This window comes from Schistosoma haematobium, chromosome 2 (genome assembly GCF_000699445.3).
Source record: "Schistosoma haematobium chromosome 2, whole genome shotgun sequence".
NCBI lineage: Eukaryota > Metazoa > Platyhelminthes > Trematoda > Strigeidida > Schistosomatidae > Schistosoma > Schistosoma haematobium.
This window is the reverse complement of record NC_067197.1, coordinates 19,257,268-19,278,163: the sequence shown is the minus strand read 5'-3', so window position 1 is coordinate 19,278,163 and position 20,896 is coordinate 19,257,268. Positions and strand designations below refer to the sequence as shown.

The following is a 20,896-nucleotide window of genomic DNA, read 5'->3' as shown; positions in this document are numbered from 1 at the left end:
TTTGTAGATATTATAGTAAGTTGAAATTCACTTTCAGATCTGAAATTATTTGTTTCAAAAATAATAAAACAATTCAGACAATAACTAGCAATGATGTTCTTATTTCTAATCTGATAAAGCCCTATCACAAAAAAAACCTTTCAGTTTAATGGAAAAATAACTAATTTTTCGAAGAAGAAGAAGGAGAAAAAACTAGATAATTTGTACAATTAGGTAAATTATCTGTCAACAATACTTACAATTCTATTGGTTGATAATATTTATTTTTCATTGGTCAATATTTTTGGATAAAATAATAAATCGGAAATATTTTTCCACTATAAACATTCAGCTACAATTTAAAAAAAAAAATATTAAAATACAACACCACTTGAAAATAATTTTTTTTCATTATTTAAATTCATTTTACATTTTAATTGATAATGTCTTTGCCAAGAAAAATTAAAAATACACCAAGGTAATCAATAATAATAATAACATATCATCATGATATTATCGATTGATAGTAATTTTACAGAATATCATCCAAAAGTACATCATTCATTAGGTACATTATATAGTGTTGCACCAATCATTATTTTAATTATTGGAATACCCGGTAATTTATTATCAATGGTTATTTGGTTAAGACGTTTATCTACAACAGTTGGTTCAACAAGTTTATTAATTGGTATTATGTGTATGACTGATACATATGTTATAGCACATGGTTGTTTAAGACAATGGATAATTGGTATCACTGATGAAAAGGTGGATATACGTATCAAATTTGGCTGTGGTATACCATTATTCTTATTCACTTTTTCAACAGATTTATCAACATGGATAATCATTTTATTATGTATTGAAAGAGCTATATGTGTTTGGACTCCAATCAAATTTAAACAATGGTGTAAATTAGAACATGGAATAACAGCTTTAATTTTTGTTGTATTATGTTTGGCCAGTGTGAATATTCACTATGTATGGACTGTATATGTAAAAGATAATTCATGTGCACCGAAACAAGAATATAAAGCGTTTCATTTATACTGGCCGTATATTGATTTTGCAATTTATTCATTTATTCCATTAGCTTTCATACTACTAGTAAATATAAGTATTATATGGAGGATGAAAACTACAAATGTATCAACAAAAAACACACAAAATTCAATAATACCAAGAGTAGCACTTATAAGTGATAGTTCAGAACAAACATCTTTAAAATCGCGTACTTTACATAAAGACAAGTCGTCATCAGCTCGTGAACAACGTTCTGCACGAGTATTACGAACAGTAGTTTGTATGACTATAAGTCATTTTTTATTAACAATGCCAGTAGTATTCTTTTATTTATTTGAATCGAAATTTTGTATTGACAATAAAGATTGGATAAATGTCTGTGATACAATCGAAAGAGTAACAGTAATATTACAAATGATTAATCATATGACACATTTTTTTATTTATTCTTGTACATCAAGTGTATTTTTGTCAGATTTAAATCGTTTATGTAAAAATCATCCATTGAAATGTTGTAGATCGGTAAATACAATGAATACTCGACTTGTTAATACATCTGTTAATGTTGTAGATAATCATGCAGTGAATTATTCACAAGCTTCACCAAACTAGAAAGCAATAAAAAAAGGCGTTGACCTCTTTCAATTGAACCTAATCAATGTTGATTTATCAAGATCCCAACTATTTGAAAAGAAACCAGTTACATTGGTCCTCATTCATACTATTTGTCTACAACATTTATAAAGTTAATATATCACGTTTGAAACACGTTTTAACATTCATTCTGTGTTTAAAAATGAATGAATTTATGTGAATATATGTACATTGACTGTCACTTGCTGCTATTTATCGTTTTTTTTTTACTACGTATTTGACAATTACAGTTGCTTACAGGCGAGTTTAATAGTTATATATATATATATATATATATATATATATATATATATATATATATATATATATCCAATTATGCTGTAAAATCAAGTGGCTAACGTATTCTTTCTATTGTTTCATCAAAAAACAATATTAATAGATATAAGTTATTATGAAAATATTACAATCATTTTATCCTGGAGATCGTATCTTATTAGTATTTTACAATTAAAAATCAAGTTATCATAGTTAACTTCATGAGAAATGATCAGTGCTGTTAAATTAGGATTGTTCTTTGCTTACTTTTCCATTTATTTGTTGTGTATATAAATTAATCTTTGAAACAGACACTTCCCAAGAACGGATGAAATGTTGATTTGTCTTGGAGTTGTTTATATGACTCATAAAATTGTTTAGCATATTGTTGTAAAACTAGATGTCTTTTGTTTTCAAATATAGGGAATAATCTTGTGCTCAATGCAAGTAGCAGAGAGAAAAACAACCCTTGCTTTACTTGGTAACAATTCCGAATTTATAATCTATATTTTTTATTGTTAAACCACTACGACAGAATAAGCTCATTCCGATAAAAATCAACATTTTTTCGAATACTTGGTATTGTTTTGCTTGTACCTTCTCATTGAGGTTTAAGACTGCAATTGATCAGTCCGTTATTGGCATATGTGCATACTGTGCGTATGCCTCGATATTGCCTTAATTCACAAGCTTTTATAAGCAAAGATGGATAGTGGCTATCAGTGGAATCCAGGACGCGCGTTTCGTCCTATTTGGGATGTCAGCTGAATGTACCTGCATCTCAGATTTGATGTTCACTTCGAGGCTCGAACCCAGTACCATTCGCTCCAAACGTCATCGCTTTATCCACTGAGCTACTGAGTCTTGATAGCCACTTGCTTGTGCAATGGGGTGAATTTAAATTCTCGAACATTTACTTGTTTCAGAAATCCATAGTTATTTGCAGCTAAGTTTACACTAAAGTCGAATTAGTCAAGAACAATTGACAACTAAAAACTACTAGAAATCTGTTCTATCATATTTTCTAATCTCGCACTTTTATACATCTCTGATGCCACAAAGTTTAGAGTATAGCAACTAGAATTCTCACAAATGACATGATAAATAACAATCTTCATTCAGGATGATGATTTACAGCAGTATGAATGTGCCATTCAAACTCGATTATTTCCGTTAACCAATATCTTTTCGCGTCCATAGTCTTGTCTTAAAACCTATAGCAGACGTTAATTAGCTCTAAAAAGCACATTGAAATTACGCAATATTTTCATTGAACCTCCTTACTAAATAATAATATCTTGACTGTATAATAACATTAATAACATTGTTTTATATTCAAATAAAATTATTTTGTTTAAAAACGTCCATTTTTACTTGTTCTCTGACATTTTTGTCGTACTGACGGGGTAACAGTTTTCATAAAATAGAGTATTAAGAAAAAATTGCAATGATAACTGTTTCTTTTTGCGAGAATAATCCAATTGATTTTTGATTAGGATCATGAACCGATTGATGTTAGACCACTATCGAAAACCTGGAAGCACTGGATGGCAGTTCCATCATATTTTGAGACTCCTCCGTCGTGCGTATCCATGATTCCGCTCATGCGATTCGAAATCAGGGCCTTCAGTCTCGCGCGTGAACGCCTAATATAGCATTCATTATTTTAAATATACAACCTTTTTTTAAATTACATACTGATTGAAAAAAACAATTTATTATTATTTTATCTTAATGCAGATTGACCACATAAAAAAGAAATTATAAGTTGTTCATGTATCAAAGGTTATACCGATAACCGCAAATGTTATAACTTAAAAACTGGTCGGATTATTAAAAAAATGGTTTTTTTCCTAAGAATTGGTACAGGAGTGAAAGTATACCACATACTGTTATATTGTATGCTTCCTAGTGTTTCTTAAAGTGCCCTAAAGTCTTTTAGTTGATTTTTTTATTTTTACGAAGTATCTAAGAGACAAACTATAGTTTTAAATAAATTTCTATTTACTACTGACTGTCATTTATTTAGTAATTCGGGATATAAAATGCAAACAAAACTACAATTTGATTTGTTGTTTGATAAACAATGATCATTATTTTGTTATGTAAAATCAGTTTGCTATTATTTTCATAAGTTTTAAAAAAAGAAATTCTTTAGTTGAAAATGAAATAAGGTCAATTAAATCAAAGTATGTACGAACACTTTCAATAACATTCCATGTGTTCAGATCCAATTCATAGATTAAATGTTAAAACAATTGACTCAATAGCACAATAGGTGACCTGAAATTATTTTTAAGAAAATAATTTTATGTAGTAAGGGTATGGTCTATTTCCTTTACATATTTTTTAGCTAACTTAAGATGCTAGTCAATCCTTTTCCGTTGAATAAAAAAATGATTACTTAAAGGCGCGTGTATAGTTAAGTTAGATTTGGTGAAACACAAGATTTAATTTGAATACAATTATAATAGGACAAACTTGTTGACCACGCTACACTGAAGTGTTTAAATGAATCGTAAAATTTTGATGTATATAATTCACAAAGAAATAATTATAACAGTGATGGTTCATTCTATATTAATATTAGATTATTTCAAGTGTCAAATTGATCCTTATTAGTCTTTTACCATTACTTACGCCTGTTACTCTTCATGAAGAAGCATAGACCACCCACCAGCACTCGCCATCCAACCCTATCCTAAGCAGTTCTTTCCAGCTCCTTCCAGTCGTTATTCATCCTTTTCATATCTGCTTCTATTTCTCAACGTAATGTGTTATTTGGCCTTCCTCTTCTCCGCTTCCTTTCACGATTCCAAGTTAGGTCTTGCCTCGTGATGCAGGTTGATGATTTGAGTAATGTATGTTCTATCCATTTCCATCGTCTTTTCCTAATTTTTTATTCAACTGGAAGCTGGTTTGTTCTCTTCAAGAGAAGGCTGTTGCTGATGGTATCCGGCCAATGGATATTAAGTATCTTGTGTAGACAACCATTTATAAATACTTGTACCTTCTTGATGGTGGTTGTAATAGTTCTCCAAGTTTCATCTCCGTACAATAGAACTGCCTCGACTTATTAGTCTTAGAGCTGATATAATTTCAAGTGAATTGTGATTTTGAAAAGTGAAATTTTGTAGGTATTTACATTACTGTTAGTGATAACATATTTATCTCAAAAAATCACTACCTTATCACTTGAAAAGTCCCAAACGGTTAAAAAATTGAAGTGTCTGAAAAATTTTTGGATGGTATAATGCTTCCCTAAATGTAGAAAGTTAAATTATAATTATTGAATCCATGTATCGTTTTATTTGCAGGCTTTAAAGATCTTGAACGTGTTTTGGTATAAGGTTTTGTATGTTTATTCTTGATGATTCTTAAATTAAGTATAACTAACATCTCAATTCACTCTGAATTATATACGTTTCCTATCTAGCAACAATTTGCGATATAGAATTACATCTAAACGATGATTAATTATAGGTGAGTAGCAGTTATTAGATTTTGAGTAATATAAGGCAAAATAAACAAAAGACATTTTTAGGTGATAGAATTAGGGTTTGAAATGGATCAATGAAACAAATGAGAATTTTCCTCTCTTGGAAAATTTCTGTTGCTGAAAACAAATTTATCCATTAAAGTCATCATTTTTTAATCCAATAACACGGACTATAAACTCATTCAAATAGAGATTTATATGTATTTATTCTCTCTCTCTGTATAAATGAAAAGTAAAGGTTGATTAATTTCCTAATCAAGTCAAGCATATTTTCATTGAAAAAACTTAATTATTATATTGTAAGGTATGATCAAAAGTTTATGTGTGTTTCCATGATATTTAATTTCGTTTACCATGAAATGAGTTTTGTCAAATACTTAGAGATAAATATACTTTGTAACACAAATTAGTGCTAAATATAACTCGGTTGTGTTCTCCTTCACTGCATAGGTTTTGAAAGATAATGAAATCATTTAAGGTGCTTTTAAATATCGTCAAATATACCATATTTGAGTTTATATTGGTATCATAATGATACTATATATTAATTATAGGATAACAGTTTTATTGATTGACATTAAATGAACTTTATATAGATGAAGGTAAACACAACGCAGACAAATGGATCTGTCGTGTTTTTTGAAAGAATTTCATTGTCAATAAATCAATATTACATACGCATAGTTCCCTTTATTATTTTGAAAAGAGCAAGAACAAAGATTCTAGCAGAATAACATGAATTCATTTTATTTCGTAGGCTCTCGTCAGCTGCTTACAACCTATAGTATTTAAAAAGATGACAATTACATAATGGGTTTAAATTGCTTACATGAGAGGGTTTACATTGAAGAAATATTCGTAAAGTATGACATGGGTGTAAATGAAATTAATAGGCTGAATATTGTAAATATATACCTAATGTGAAAGAATATTCTAGAGCATTAATTGTGACAACAGTTGAAAAGTGGGTTAGAAACAATTGATTACATAATGAATAAACATTGATAGGAATTTAGTGAGTAGAGTTCAGTCGAAAGATTATTAATTTTTTTAAAGGTAGTTGAAAAATAAAATCAATGACGTAATAAACATAAAAGATAAAAATTTAAAAAAATTTAAGCTGCAGCGGAAGAATATTTGTCACCAAGGCAGGGAAAGATTAACAATCATCTCCTATTGAACACATAAATCAGGTTTTTGGCGCCTGATAGCAACTGCTTCAGTAAACTTTATATCCAGGTACCATTTTAGTAAGATTTTAAATCTAATTTAGACCCTCGCTTCCATCTGAACTATACACATATACTTATTTATTGAAATATTTTTTATCATCAAAATTTAATGAAATACTATTTTATTCATTAGTTCCACTTAACATTAAATTAATTTTCCATTTACAAATAATAAGTAATTTATGTTTATGAATATTTAGGTTGTTTTGATGAAACTAAGTTATTTACACATTTAAACTATGTTAAGATGAATAATTTTAAAGTAGTGGTTATCAATAAAAACGGATGTCGTACACTTACATTATGAGCTAAGTATTCAGTTATTGTTTTTTGGTAAAAGTTTACAAAACAGGAGCTTGTGTATTCCAAAAACTATCCTCTCAGAAAAATAACAATCGGATAACATGTTACCAAGAATAAATCTTTCTCTGTTGTTAATGTATGTATACAGTGTATTCTTTTTTTTTAATGAATTTACTAATTCGCCATAATATATGGTATTTTAACATGGGTTTTGAAAAGACTACACATGAAATTATCAATCCCAATTTAATACTATAAGTTTTGACTATAGCGAAAGGATTAAGCCTTGGTAAAAAATAGAAATTCTTATAAAGGACTTGTTACAGACTTAAAACAACAACTGTTACAAAATTATGATATTATTCAATTACTAAAACTTTAGCAAATAGAAAGAAGTTAGAACATATGACTTTTGTCATTGAAAATTGACCATTTTGTTTTGACAAGTGTTTTAAATAAACCGGAACACTGAACATTTGTTGAGTCCATGAACCATAAAAAAACTGGAATCACTGGACGACCTTTCGGACTTAACATGGGCCGTCCAGTAAATCCAAGTTTTCCTTGTTGGTCATAAATTTATCAATTCGTGATCTCAATGAAATTCGTCTATTTTCACAACACTGTACTGTTAACTAAACATTTAATTTATAAAACAATATTAACATATGAACAACTTTTAAGTGTTTAGAGTACTTTTAAAGTTGTTAATTTTCATTTCTGTTCATCGATACAAATAATGTGAAACACATTATTCAGTGTAAACAATTTTATTATAACTCGGCTTTTGTAGTGTTATACAAAAGTGTAAAAGGGCGTATACTAAAGTTTATTGAAGCATTAGTCGTATGAAAATTCAAACCCCCTTTGTGTATTCAAAAACAGTTTGTTCTCATCTTAAACCTTCCACTGGTAAAATTAGCTTATTATCCACAGTAATACGGTTTCAATTTGTTTTCACATTATTTCATTATTATCTCTGTCACCTACACACTCCATATATCTATATATATATATATATGTTCTTAATAAGTATACATGGGATTATTGTTCGAAATGTATTTCGCTAATATATCACACAGTTCTGATAATCTTTGTCTTCTTATTACATAATCAAAATATAGCAAAGGAACTAATCGCTCTAAATTTCTTAAAAGAAGACTCCCTGAACATACTATGAAATGAATAAATGAACTTATCAACCTTAAATGTTAAATTGTATCGGAATGCGCGAAACTGAACTTTTATAAATCTTGGTATCATTACCAAGGTTTGACTTGATAATTTTGAATAAACTGAGCATTGATTAGATTGTTATAAATAAAAGTAATATCTTTGGGATATCCCAATGAGTAAAAAGATTAGATTTTCTGACATTTCGTGACTCAGTAAATAAATAACCAAATTAAAATTAATCGGATTAATCCAACTTGAATTAATGTTGATTTGATTATTTATTCACTGAAGAAGTGACTTACACTGAGTCACGAAATGTCAGAAAATTTAATTTCTCTACTCATTGGGATATTACAAATATATATATTTACTTATTTTATAAATTTTGTTTGTCTAGTCACATATTCCATTTCTAGTCTAGTTGACCTTTTATTTTTATATATAAATGTTCTTACCATGGATATGTGTGGTCAGATTGTTCGAAATGTATTGCGCTAATATATCACATAGTTCTGATAATCTTCGTCTTCTGATTACATAATCGAAACTTACCAAAAGGACTAATTGCTTTAAATTTTATAATCAAAAATGGTCATTACATAACATTTTTTTCTATTTCATGATGACATTAGATTTCATTAATTATTTTAACTATATCAAACTAATCCTAGATAATAATTTTTAAATATATATATGATTACTTACTACTGTATTACATTAAATTAGCCCAATACCATGCATTATTTACGAGCCAAGTTTATTGTAAACTATATAGGCTTATTAGTTTTGTCATCAATTATATATATATATAAATCATTACTTCTATAAAAACATGGAATACATAATTAATAGTAAAAGAAAACTGTAAATGTTATACATGATCAGGTTTTTGTCTGATTAAACAATAACTACATTGTAATGACTATCATGAAAAGTATATGCACAGAAGTGTAGCATACATGTTACGTAATTAAATAACTAGTGAAATTCATTTGCCCCACGGCAATTTTTTTTAAAAAACCCCCACCCACCCTTTTTAAAAATGTTTTTTCAACCCAAAATTGCAATATTTTTCATCCCGTTTCGTCCAATGAAATGGCTAGTTTTGAAGTTCGTTTTTAATTTGTTAGTTATGTTTTGTCGGATTGCTATAAAACATCAGTACTTGTCGACGAAGTACATTTTAATCATCATTATGGAGGACAGTAACGTGCCTAGTACAAGCGCTGTTGTTTCTCACGTAACAGAAATAGAGGAAGTCTTTTTGACAACGTTGTTTCTCGTTGCGTTCCCATCGATTGAAGCGTTGAAGTCCGCTATCACAAATTATGAAAGATCAACTTACTGTCATTATGTAGTTCGAGATTCGCATTTGTGCAGAAATGAAAACTCGTACATTAAATTTGTGGACTGGACTGTTGTACGTGGGAATGTGCATCACAATCACGAGTGCAATTCCCTAAGGTACCAAGGAAATTCATGGGTGCGCAGGTTAACAGAGGCCCAGTTTGAAAATGTGCGACCGCTGCTAATATCTGGTACTGCTTCATTCCACATTAAGAATTATGCTTACCATTCTTATGGGAAACTACTAACTGATCAAGATATCTATAATATGCGGTACAAAGTGTTCTCACAGGCGAACATTCCTGGTAAGCCATTTGCCAATTTATAATGTAAACGATAGGTGATTACGGGAAATTGAAAGCGCACATAACATCTTTGGGTGGGCGATGCGAATACGAATTAGACGATGAGAACTGTCTATCGTACTTTTTCTTCAGCACTGGTGATCAAAAGATTTTTGCAGACCGTTTCGGTGATGTTATTGGTTTGGACGGAACATACAAGACGAATAACGAGAATATCTATTTATATCAGGTCGTAGCCCTTGATATGAATTTGAAGGCGATACCCGTTTGTATTGCATTTATAAGTCGCGAAACATCGACTTTGATTTCTCGATTCCTGTCGTTCTTCCAAGGGTTAACCAACAGTCGACAGGTGGTAGGCATTGTGACAGATGATTCACCTGCAATAGCTGCTGCCATTATGCAGGTGTATCCCAATGCTCACCATATCTTGTGTCGCGTCCACCTTGTTCGCAATGTTATAAAGAGGGTAAGTGTTTCGTTCATTAACATTAACCCAGTAACCTTAATTGTAGAGGGTACGATCAGAAGTGATACAACTATTTTTTCACCTGGTGTTTACTCAAACGGTTGAAAGGTAAATCAAAAGCAACATAACATTATTTTGTAGTTTTAACAATGTATTATCCTTGATCGAAATATCGGACGGAACGTTTGCCCGATATGTCAGAGACCACTTATTAGCGAGAAAACACAAATGGTCTACAGCTTTTCGACCATCAGCAACGCTACTTCAACTCAATAATACGAACTTTGTTGAGACAAGTCACCGAATTTTGAAGATGCATCAACTGAGTCGAAAAACACCTGTGCTGAGATCTATATTTAGTGTGCTACTTCGCGTTGGATATTGGATGGAAGCAAGATTACAGAAATATACATCAGATTGCCGGGTAAAAGCCAACATCGGCCAAGAGCCAGCAATGCGTGGACTTCAGGAACGACTGACACCAGCTGCATGTCAGGTACTGAGGCGGCACTTGCGCACTCCTTTGACGGAGTTTGTAATGTCTGCTGACTTTACAACGCCGTTGATGCATCGAGGAAATGTCGATTTGGATGAAACGTTAAGTAACGACGAGGATGACGTAGTTTCTATAAACTCAGAAGAGTTAACAGAACGGGACATCCAAAATGAAGAAGATGAAGAGAACCGTTTGTGTGACATCTGTAATCTTGCACAGCCGCCCTATGAAACTGGTGATGAAGTGGGTTGGGTTTTCTGTCCTTGTGAAGCTATGTTTCATAGATTCTGTGCTTATGACCCATCACCGAACGTACGAGCAGTACACTGTCCGATGTGTGGCGCCATTACCAACTAATAGTTTGGACGTCCCACCGCGAGAACGATTAAAGGCCCTTTTCAGGGCCACCCACAAATTGATTTAAAGGCATTTTTCCCAATATTGTTTTTGTCTTTGGCAAAGGTCAAGTGATTAAGCACTTTTTAATGTCGAATGCATTTCGATATACCTTAGATATTAATAATCGATAAGCGATTATCGCTCATGTATTCGTAAACTTGTTTCTAATGTATAATACATATAAAGGTTAAGAAAGCAGACAAGATTTTGTCATTTTATGAACACTTATCTAATAATTTTAGATGTAAAATAATGTGATTACCGTTCATGTCTTAGTAACATATTTTTAAACTATCTATTACTAGTACATTTTAATAGGAATATTTTAATATAGTGAAAATCGTTATTTTGTCGTTAGGTGAATAAATTTAGTAGTGAATATAATAAGATAGTTACAAACATGAATGTGATTAAAGCTCATAGAGATGTAAACAAAATTGAGAAAAATATATTCCTTATGAATAAGATACTGACATTATAAAACAAGTTGAAATTAGTAATCCGATTAAAAGGTCATATAGTAAGTGTTAAAAGAAATGAGAATATTATCCGTTTCATGAATACAAAATGCAAGAATTTCATATTCCAGTTTTATATTAATAGTACCTGAAACCAGAACTAAGCGTACGTATGAATTAAGTCCAATCGTCAACTAAGCCTTCATTGTTATTCATAACCACTGATTATATCAACGTATTCATTTGCACACCCATATAACTATTAATTACTGGTACAATCACACTATACAGTTATAAGTCCATAATTTCCATATTTTATAAAGGCCAAAAATATGTCATGGCATTAATGAATTTGACAATGTAATGTATTAACAATGGTGAACGTTTACATCTGTTACGACATATATATATATAGTTACAAATTGTAACATTTGCAAATTACAAAGGTCATTCAATAAAGGTCTGGATTATTTGCAGTACAGTGTTCAGTCACAATAAGTGGAAGAGCATTATAGGAAAATTGAAAATGCAAAAAATTTTGTGTCAATGAAATACATAGTACAAGAATTGAATCTTGTCAATTGACATAATAATAATAATAATAATAATAATAATAATAAGGAAAATAAATAATAATAGAATTGTAAATGTTCATTGATACAGTTGACCTTATTCATATTTATACGTTTAAAGTCGATAGATATTTGTTGAGTCAGTCAGACGACGTAGGCTTGTTCATTTACACTTCATGAAACTGATATTTCAAATGCTTGTCAAAAATGGTTACATTCGTTATGTCTAGATATAGTTCAGGTTTCATATTACGGCGGTTAACAATATTCACACATGACTGATTAAACACACTAGTTTTTATTACGACCAAAAAATTAATTTTAAAATACAGAACTACAAATAATTTACAAGTGAACACAATAAACCCTTTCAATGGACTATTAAAATTAACCACATTTAAATCTAACGTTTTCTAATTCTCATTAAGAATGAACATTTACAAAAAAAAACGTTCACTAAATATTAAGTGCCTATTTCGGTTAAATTTATTACTACATTCACATACTGTCAAAGTCAGTTCATTCAATGATGGTCTACGGTTGCTTCACCTGAATTATAAATATTGCAACCAGTAAGTTATCATAATGATTTATTGTTATGTTGATTTGTTTCTCGGACTAACAGACCATGTGTTACCAAAAAACCTATGCATACACTTTAGTGATAGTTTGTTTATTAATTTGGTATTAAAGATTTGACTGCCGACCTCATTCAGTAATCATTATTATCAAATATTCAAACCGGTTTTCAGTTGCTTTTTTCCAAAAACTTTCTTTTTATGTGATATATATAAGTACTCGTGACATTAAAATTGTTGATCGGAAATCAAAAATTTATCCCAATACACATTCACTAACAGTAGGATTGCACTTAAGTTGGTGTTTTTTCCTATAAATGTCTAAATTTCTTACAAGACTACGATTACACAAAAAGATTTATTCATTATCGTTAAATTTCAAATGTAAAAATCAAAATTCTGACATCCAATCACAGCTCTAGATACGATTTCAATTTCAACTAATCACATTGCAAAGATGAACAGTTTACGACCAATTACAAAATTATTAAAGGTGACAAAATGTTTGTTCATTATCACTTGAGCACACACTTGCAAAACAAGTACACCAATCACCGATCGCTAAATTTTTCTTTGACACCATACATTTTTTTAGAAATGGGTGGTAGGGAATCTTAATTGCCGTGGGCAAAATGTCAACCATAACTAGTAATAACTTGATTTAATTACGCTAGGAAGACCTCAACCTATCCAAATTTTGTCGATAATTGTTAGCTTTTATGGGCAAAGATAACCACCATAACGAGTTTCCAAATTTATGTCTGGTTGATTATTCTCGTTTTAAGTTTGTTAATTTTGATATATTCAAATGTCATTATTAGCTCTTGTACATACTTATGCCTGTTACCCTCAATTACCAAAATACTTCGTTGTAGACTATTTTTTCTAGTTGTTCTTATATGCTATTCACTCCTTTGATAAGCACTTTCTATTCCCAGCTCAGTGTATCTCTTGGTCTGTCTCTTTTATTACTGTCTTAAGGATTCCAAATTAGGGATCCCTTTGTGATGGAGTGTAATGATTTCTTCAATCTGTAGCCTATTCATCTAAAGTATCTTTTCCCAATTTCATCCCCAGTTGGGAGCTCTCTTGTCTTTTGCTGCAGGTTATTACTGATGGTTCCTGCGGACAGATGTAGAGTATGTTACGTGGACAACTCTGTATAAAGACCTATATGTTTTTGGTGATGGTTGTATTGGTTCTCTAAGCTTCAGCTCCGCACAGTACAACTGTCTTGACATTTGTATTGAAGGTTCTCATTTTGATATTGACTAACGGTCGTTTTGAGTTTCATATTTCCTTCAATTGTAGGAATGTGACCTTTGCTTTGCCAATCCTTGTCTTCGTATCTTCATCAGATCCCCAAGTGGTGTTGCCCAGGCATTAAAGTTTCCAATTCTTTAAAAGCTTCTCGACCAAGTGTGATTTGTGTTGTATCTAAAGATTGTACGTTTTCCCCGATGCATATTGTGGCCTACTAATGCAGAGGTTACAACCACACTAGCTCTCTTAACCTGCATTTGTTGGTGTGTATAGGATAAAAAGACTAGGTCTTGTACCAAGTCCAAATCATCTAGCTGCACCCCGAATGATAGTTGTATTCCATGCTTCCTACAAGTTGTGGTAATATTTATATTCTAGTCAACCACCAGAAGAAAGGGAAAGGGTGAGAGTATGCAACTTTGTCTAAGACCGGTCTTCACGTGGATACATCTGTTAGCTGCCCAAAATGCACGACTTTACAAAGTAGTCCGTCGTAAAAATTCCGTACGGTTGTGACGATCTTCTCAGGTACATCATAGTTTTAAGGAAGGTTCCATGAGGCTCTTCTATCCACGCTAATATGGTTTGTTGTTTAATGGTTAGTTACGTTTAATCGATTGCTCATGATCGCTTGCATATAATCGATCCTTATGAAATCCGGTTGGCTGATCTCGAAGTTGAGCGTTCACTGAATCTTTCATTGGATTCGCTAACACTCTGTTGAAAGCTATTCATAGTACTGATCATGGTTTGATGCCTCCGTAGTTTTTCACACTTGCTAAGATCTCCTTTCCATGGTATCTTGATAAATTATCTTTGCATCCCATCTTTTAGTGATGTACCAGCCTTATTAAGATTCATTAAGCCTCATTAAATTGACGCCAGTTGGATTTCCTGGTATAAAGGTTTGTTCCTCAAGACACGCTTACTCATCAGCAGTGCACAATTTTGTGTGGGTTTTGACAACCCATGGGTCTTGGTTCATGGTCGTCGCACCTCGCTCCCAACAAGTTTACCTTACATGCATCCCTGCAACGGATGGGTTTTCGTGGGTTTCTCGTGGAATAAAAAAGATATACACACCCCGCTTGAACGCTGATGGTCACTGCTCTCTTCACTTTTATTTGCTTCCTCTTTTTTGTTGTGTTTCACATATCCGCTTTTTGTTTTGGTTAGGCCTCTTTTGATTTGTCTGAAGGTCATATTGATTTTGCGCATTGTTGGTGGAGTAACATCTACAGGAATGTCCGTGTGTGCTGCCATGATGTAAGATGGTTTGTTTTGTGTTGGTCTACTCGAGACGTCCTCAAAGTATTCCTTTCATTTACCCCGCCGTTCATGAATCTCATAGGTCGGTTTGACCTCTTTGTTGTTGAATAATCTCTCAAATTTACTATGGCTGTTTCATATTTCCTTCTCTTGCAGCTTTTTCCGCTGACACTATAAGACCTTCCATGTACTGCCATTCATCAACTGTAATGCTCTTCTTCACTTGCTGTTTTCCTTCTGTGTATACGGATTGTTTTTTGGCTTTTTCTGCTCTTTTTGGGTCGTCAGTCGTTGATGTCTTTTTAAATCTTGTACAGGTTATCAACAGAGATCCAGTCTTTATGCTAGTGCTTCTTGTTGCCCAACACCTGCCATTTGTTTCTTTAACCCCATTCCAGTTGTTGTTCTTAGTGATTTCCTTTTCTCTGCGTGGATCTTATGAGGCCTGGAACTTGCTTAAATATGACTGCTCATAGATTTGAAAACCAATCTCCATATTTGTTTCTTTTTTCAGTTCATGTCATCCCATGACAAAGGAAAAATTACGCTCTTAAGATTTTATTTCTGTACTTATTTTCGGTGGTAAAAAGCCTGAAAAAGTTAACACTAACAAATGTTTTTCAAAAAATTAATGCCATGATATTTTGACAACTTCATTGGCAAACAAAATCCACCTATTCTCATTTTTGAGCAAATGATACAACACTATATTGAGATATAGACTCATACTTGTCCATGTCGTCGATTAACTAATTTACAGGGATGTTATCTTTAAACCGTTTAATTTAAATTTTACATATACGTGTGCTCTATGGCATTTAATGATAGGATACCGGATTTTAGTTGTTTGTAGTAGCGAATCCATTAGATCTTATTTCTGTTAAATGCACGCATTATTATGCGTGGAGTATACTTAACTTATAAACTGTGCTTTATTACCACATGTGAAACACTAGTTTGATTAAACAGTAAATTTTCTTTTGGATATTCAACATTATTGGATAAGAGGGTGTCCAAATTATAGTTCAAACAAATTGTATTTCTCTCTAATCACTTAGCAACATGTCGATTATTCAAAATCTTTCTATATATATATATATATATATATATATATATATATATATATATATCCGTCAATTATTAACATTTTTGGTTATTAAGGTGATCCAATTTGTCAGAGGATTAGAAAAAATGTTCCATAAATTGTCTATAATTATTTTATTATTATTGTTACTGGCTTAAATATTGATTATTTACTATGATTTCAAGATATAAAATTATATTGAATACCAATATTCGGCTTTTAATCGATCGAAAGAGAATGTTAAATCAGAAAGATTATTAAATTATTTTTTTGACTGAGTTTCCTATTCTTTTAGATTTATCTTAAAACGAATGGAACATAAATGAAACAATGAAATGTTGTTCTATTAGGTGACTGTGTACAACATGGTTTACATGAAATAATGTGACGTCCCGTTCCCTGAGATAAATGGTTTTGCATTCGTTAAAGATAACATGTTGGAGTTTTCTAGAATGATACCATAAAATTCCCAATATCAGTCATCACAGATAATGAAACACCACAGAAATCATTCACCTGTATCAATAATCTTTGTCACTTAACATTATAATTGTGTAGGTATATTGTAGTGTCTAAAAATTTTAACAAAATTAAAATCCGTGGGTAAGCAAACGATAGATATTTGATCAGTTCCTGAAGTCCTGTATCTAAATTATTGATCAAAATACATAGATAAGTTTGATTGAGATGAAATATAAGTTCCACGTTGTAGATAAAACTTATGTGTCAGCGCTTGTTTATGTTTTTATGATTCATATGAAGGATTTGTTTGAATCGAGTCATTAATTTCGAGATGATTGATCACCATATATTTGCGTAAAATGATGAAAAAGCTATCACATAATAATCAGAACAGTTATTATACCATAGATTATGCAATTTAAGGATCCATGTAAATTAAACATGATGTTAACAGCAACTGAAATTAGGTAAAATAATATTTACGAAAACCTAATTTGGGCTTTTAAACAGTCTGAACAACTATCCTAATGGATGAAAGCACTTAGAACTAGCAACAATGTTCACAAATACACTCACACTCATTAAAATATAAGTTGTGATTTCAGACTTAAAATTACCCATAATATACATTTGTATTCCATGTAAAATTACTTCCGTATTTTTCAACTCAGTTTGATATGAACGTTTTTTTTCTTTAAAATTTAATCTATTCAAAGTTTTGAATGCAAAGAATATATGAATAATTGAATAGAGTATATTTATAATAAAATCATTTCCTTATTATTGAATTTATGAGAAATCCACTAACCATTTTTTGAAACTTGTTGAGCTCTGTTTTGATCGCTAAAACGAATCTAATTAAAGAGACATGATACCTAGAGATATTGATCAATGTACATTAAAAAAAATAAACTTATGTATTTATTACCGATTCTGAAGTAATGGAATAATTTAATTGTAATAAGTAGATATAACTTCAGGCTTCATATCATATACAGACTAATATGAATATGGTAAAGGTAGTAAGCAGATAAAGTAATTACTGAAATCTGTGAATTTCAGTTTGGTAGAAACCACACAAAATCTGTGAGTTAGAAAAGTGTAAATCTTACGCGTTACAAAGATCAACTGTAGTTTGAAAATGTTTCTCTAATGTCAAGACATAAAATAATGATATCACCAAACAAACAAATCTTAAATGTTTACAGTTCTCTTTAACATGGCTTTGGTTGATTTACGGATGGTTAAAAGTAACTTATCTATGGATTTTTATGACAATAACTGATTGAAATCTGAAGTATAACTTCATAAGATATTTAACTTTGATTCAAATATAGGATTTTGAATCTAAAACGGAAATAGCTGTACCACTATTCTACAATGAAATCAATCTTTAAACACGATAAAATTCTCTGAGACAAATAGCCATATAAACTTGGTCATTTCTACTCTGAATGTTGTGAATTAATACTGAATTAACTACAGTACTAAACGTGCATACTATTTAAATTACAAAAATAAATGATATGATTCTGAGGAACATTTGTTTGAGGGTACTTTTAATTTTTAATGTATAAGTGTGTTAATAATCCCATTAATTTATTTACTTCATTATCTGATTTAGATATTTAGTACGAATAATGATATGTTACTGTAACTTATATAAATGCTTTGATAACAATTAAATAATCTGATGAGGGGTCCCACAATAGGACGAATTAGTCGTCCAATGCTTCCAAGTTTTCTATGATGGTCTAGCTTCAATTGACTCATGATCTTAACGATTAAAATTAAATAATTATTTAAAATGTTTCTAGGTAAGGAAATGTCAATTATAAAGTGTTATTTCATATACTTAAGATGAACAATGAAATCAACTTTAGACTATCTAATTTATTCAAAAATGGAAAGTATTAGATCATAAACCTACATTTACTATTATTGGTAATTGTTCTTCATGAACTAAAATAATGAAATACATTAAATTTTATTAGAAAGCTTTATTATGGGAATAATGATGAAAAATTGAAAAACAAAAACTGTTTTGTGAGTGAGTAGAATAAAAGTCACCGTAGAATGCATGTAGTAAGATATAATTGTAACATTCGTAACAAACGTTCATTTTTATCTAAAATATATTCTCTTTCTAACATGTAGGTAACAATTTGTAATAACTAAGGTTTAATAGGGTTTGGATAATTTAAATTTATTACCCGTTAAAAAATAATTTACACGTATAACTATTTATACAATGGAAGTATTAACTCTTCACATAAAACTTTATTAAAAGAAATAAACTATTAAACTTAATGAATAAGAGAGAAACGTAAGTAAATAACTTTTTGACTTCAACTTATCAAAATAAAAGCATGTGTAATCAAGTTCAGAATTTTCAAGTATCATTGTAACACAGTGTTGCAAGTCCATTGATCTACGATCTGGTGGTTTATTTTTCCATCTTTTAATCAGGATAACCTCATTAGTCATTACAATACTTATAAAATTAAATGATGAAAAAGAAAGCAAGCAATCAACATAAAACTCATTCATAAGGTTAGTGCTCATCATATATACATATATATATATAACTTCAAAACTAGTTATATGTATTTAAGACTTCACAAACTAAGTCCCTAGCTCAAGTACGTATATTTCACACAATGTGATTATATTAAAAACAGTCCTGTCTAGTTGTTTTATACAGCTAGCAAGTAAATTATTACACTCATTCCTTCACTCTTTTAAGTAAGTATTTTAACGTGCTGCAAAATGTTAACAAGAACATTTCCACAAATAGAGAGTAAAGATATAAAACGGTCCTTAAACATAAGTTTTGAAAAGTCTTCATTTAATAGATCACTTAAACCTTTAATTTATAATATTCTGTTTACTATCAGTATTTAGTGTACCATGAAAATTTCTAACACAAATCCTGATTTGAGAATCATAACTTATTCAATTGGTTATTAATTGCCCATTTAAGCATCATGAGGTATTTCAAACTTCATCATTGCAAGATCATTTAATGGAGGATCAACTGTACTTTTTAATATATGGCAACTATTTTTCTTTCCATACGTTTGGAGATTTAAAGTTTCAGCTAACAGTAATTGTTAAGTATCCGACTACTGTTTAGTATTGTCAAATTAGAATGAAACTGTGATCTAGTACAACCTTCTTTTTGCTGGTTCGCTAAGTGATAGCGCTTCAATACAAAAACTACTTACAGTTGTTGGACAGTAAGAACACCTTTATTTATATTCATACTGCGACAAAATATCTATATACCCAGGTGCTGAAAGTGTTGTTCTATACCTGCATTGTTTTTGTTCAAAAAAATATCCCATAATCTCATATTAACATTCCACCAAAACAATTCTTTTCCATTACGAACTTATTTAAGTTAACTAATATGTGGATTGTATAGGGAATTATACCGTATATTAAGGGTGTATTACATTGTTTGTAATGACTAACTGAGGATATGGAGTTTATTCTAAAGTTTAACAACCTTTTTCACAGTTGTTTGAAGTAAGTATGAGATACTTTCTAATGTACACGCGTTTATGGTGTTAATATTTTTTCATTAACTCCTTCACCGTCAAGCGTAAATTTTACTGACATTTAACTGACAATTCATTTAGGAGAAACCGGGGATTAAAATTAATTACACTTTTCTATTTAAGCGATAATTTAGTTAGATAAGTTTGAATAAAATCATCCTTTTGAAAAACCAAATCGCTCACGAACTTTTGAATTCTTATTTACTGTCTGCTGTTAAGCAGTGCAATATTTGAACGAAACGTTTTTCCATATATATGTAACACCTAAATTCATTTTAAGACAATTCTATTTGTAGAACAATGAATCAGCAGCAGTAATTGATGATGTTTTTTATTTCATTTCACTGAATAACATTCAGAACAATAATCAATGTCAACACTATGGAGAATACATATATATGTATAATAATACTCAAATCTAAAGGTGTCCTAACCGAACTGAATACCTAATATAATGCTTATAATCTCTTTATTTCAGGCATATACAGTTTTTTTCTGAACTGTCAA

At 30.6% G+C, this 20,896-nt stretch overlaps 1 protein-coding gene across 1 annotated transcript in view; it reads left to right on the top strand.

Annotated features, from left to right (window-relative positions):
- The first annotated feature begins 325 nt into the window (after window positions 1-325).
- Window positions 326-20,896, top strand: part of MS3_00006392 (uncharacterized protein) — a 33,744-nt gene continuing 13,173 nt past the window's right edge. Inside the window, exon 1 of the mRNA XM_012936578.2 lies at window positions 326-1,899. Coding sequence (XP_012792032.1) covers window positions 487-1,617 — 1,131 coding nt within the window. The 5' untranslated portion in view covers window positions 326-486 and the 3' untranslated portion in view covers window positions 1,618-1,899. The remainder of the gene's footprint in view (window positions 1,900-20,896) is intronic.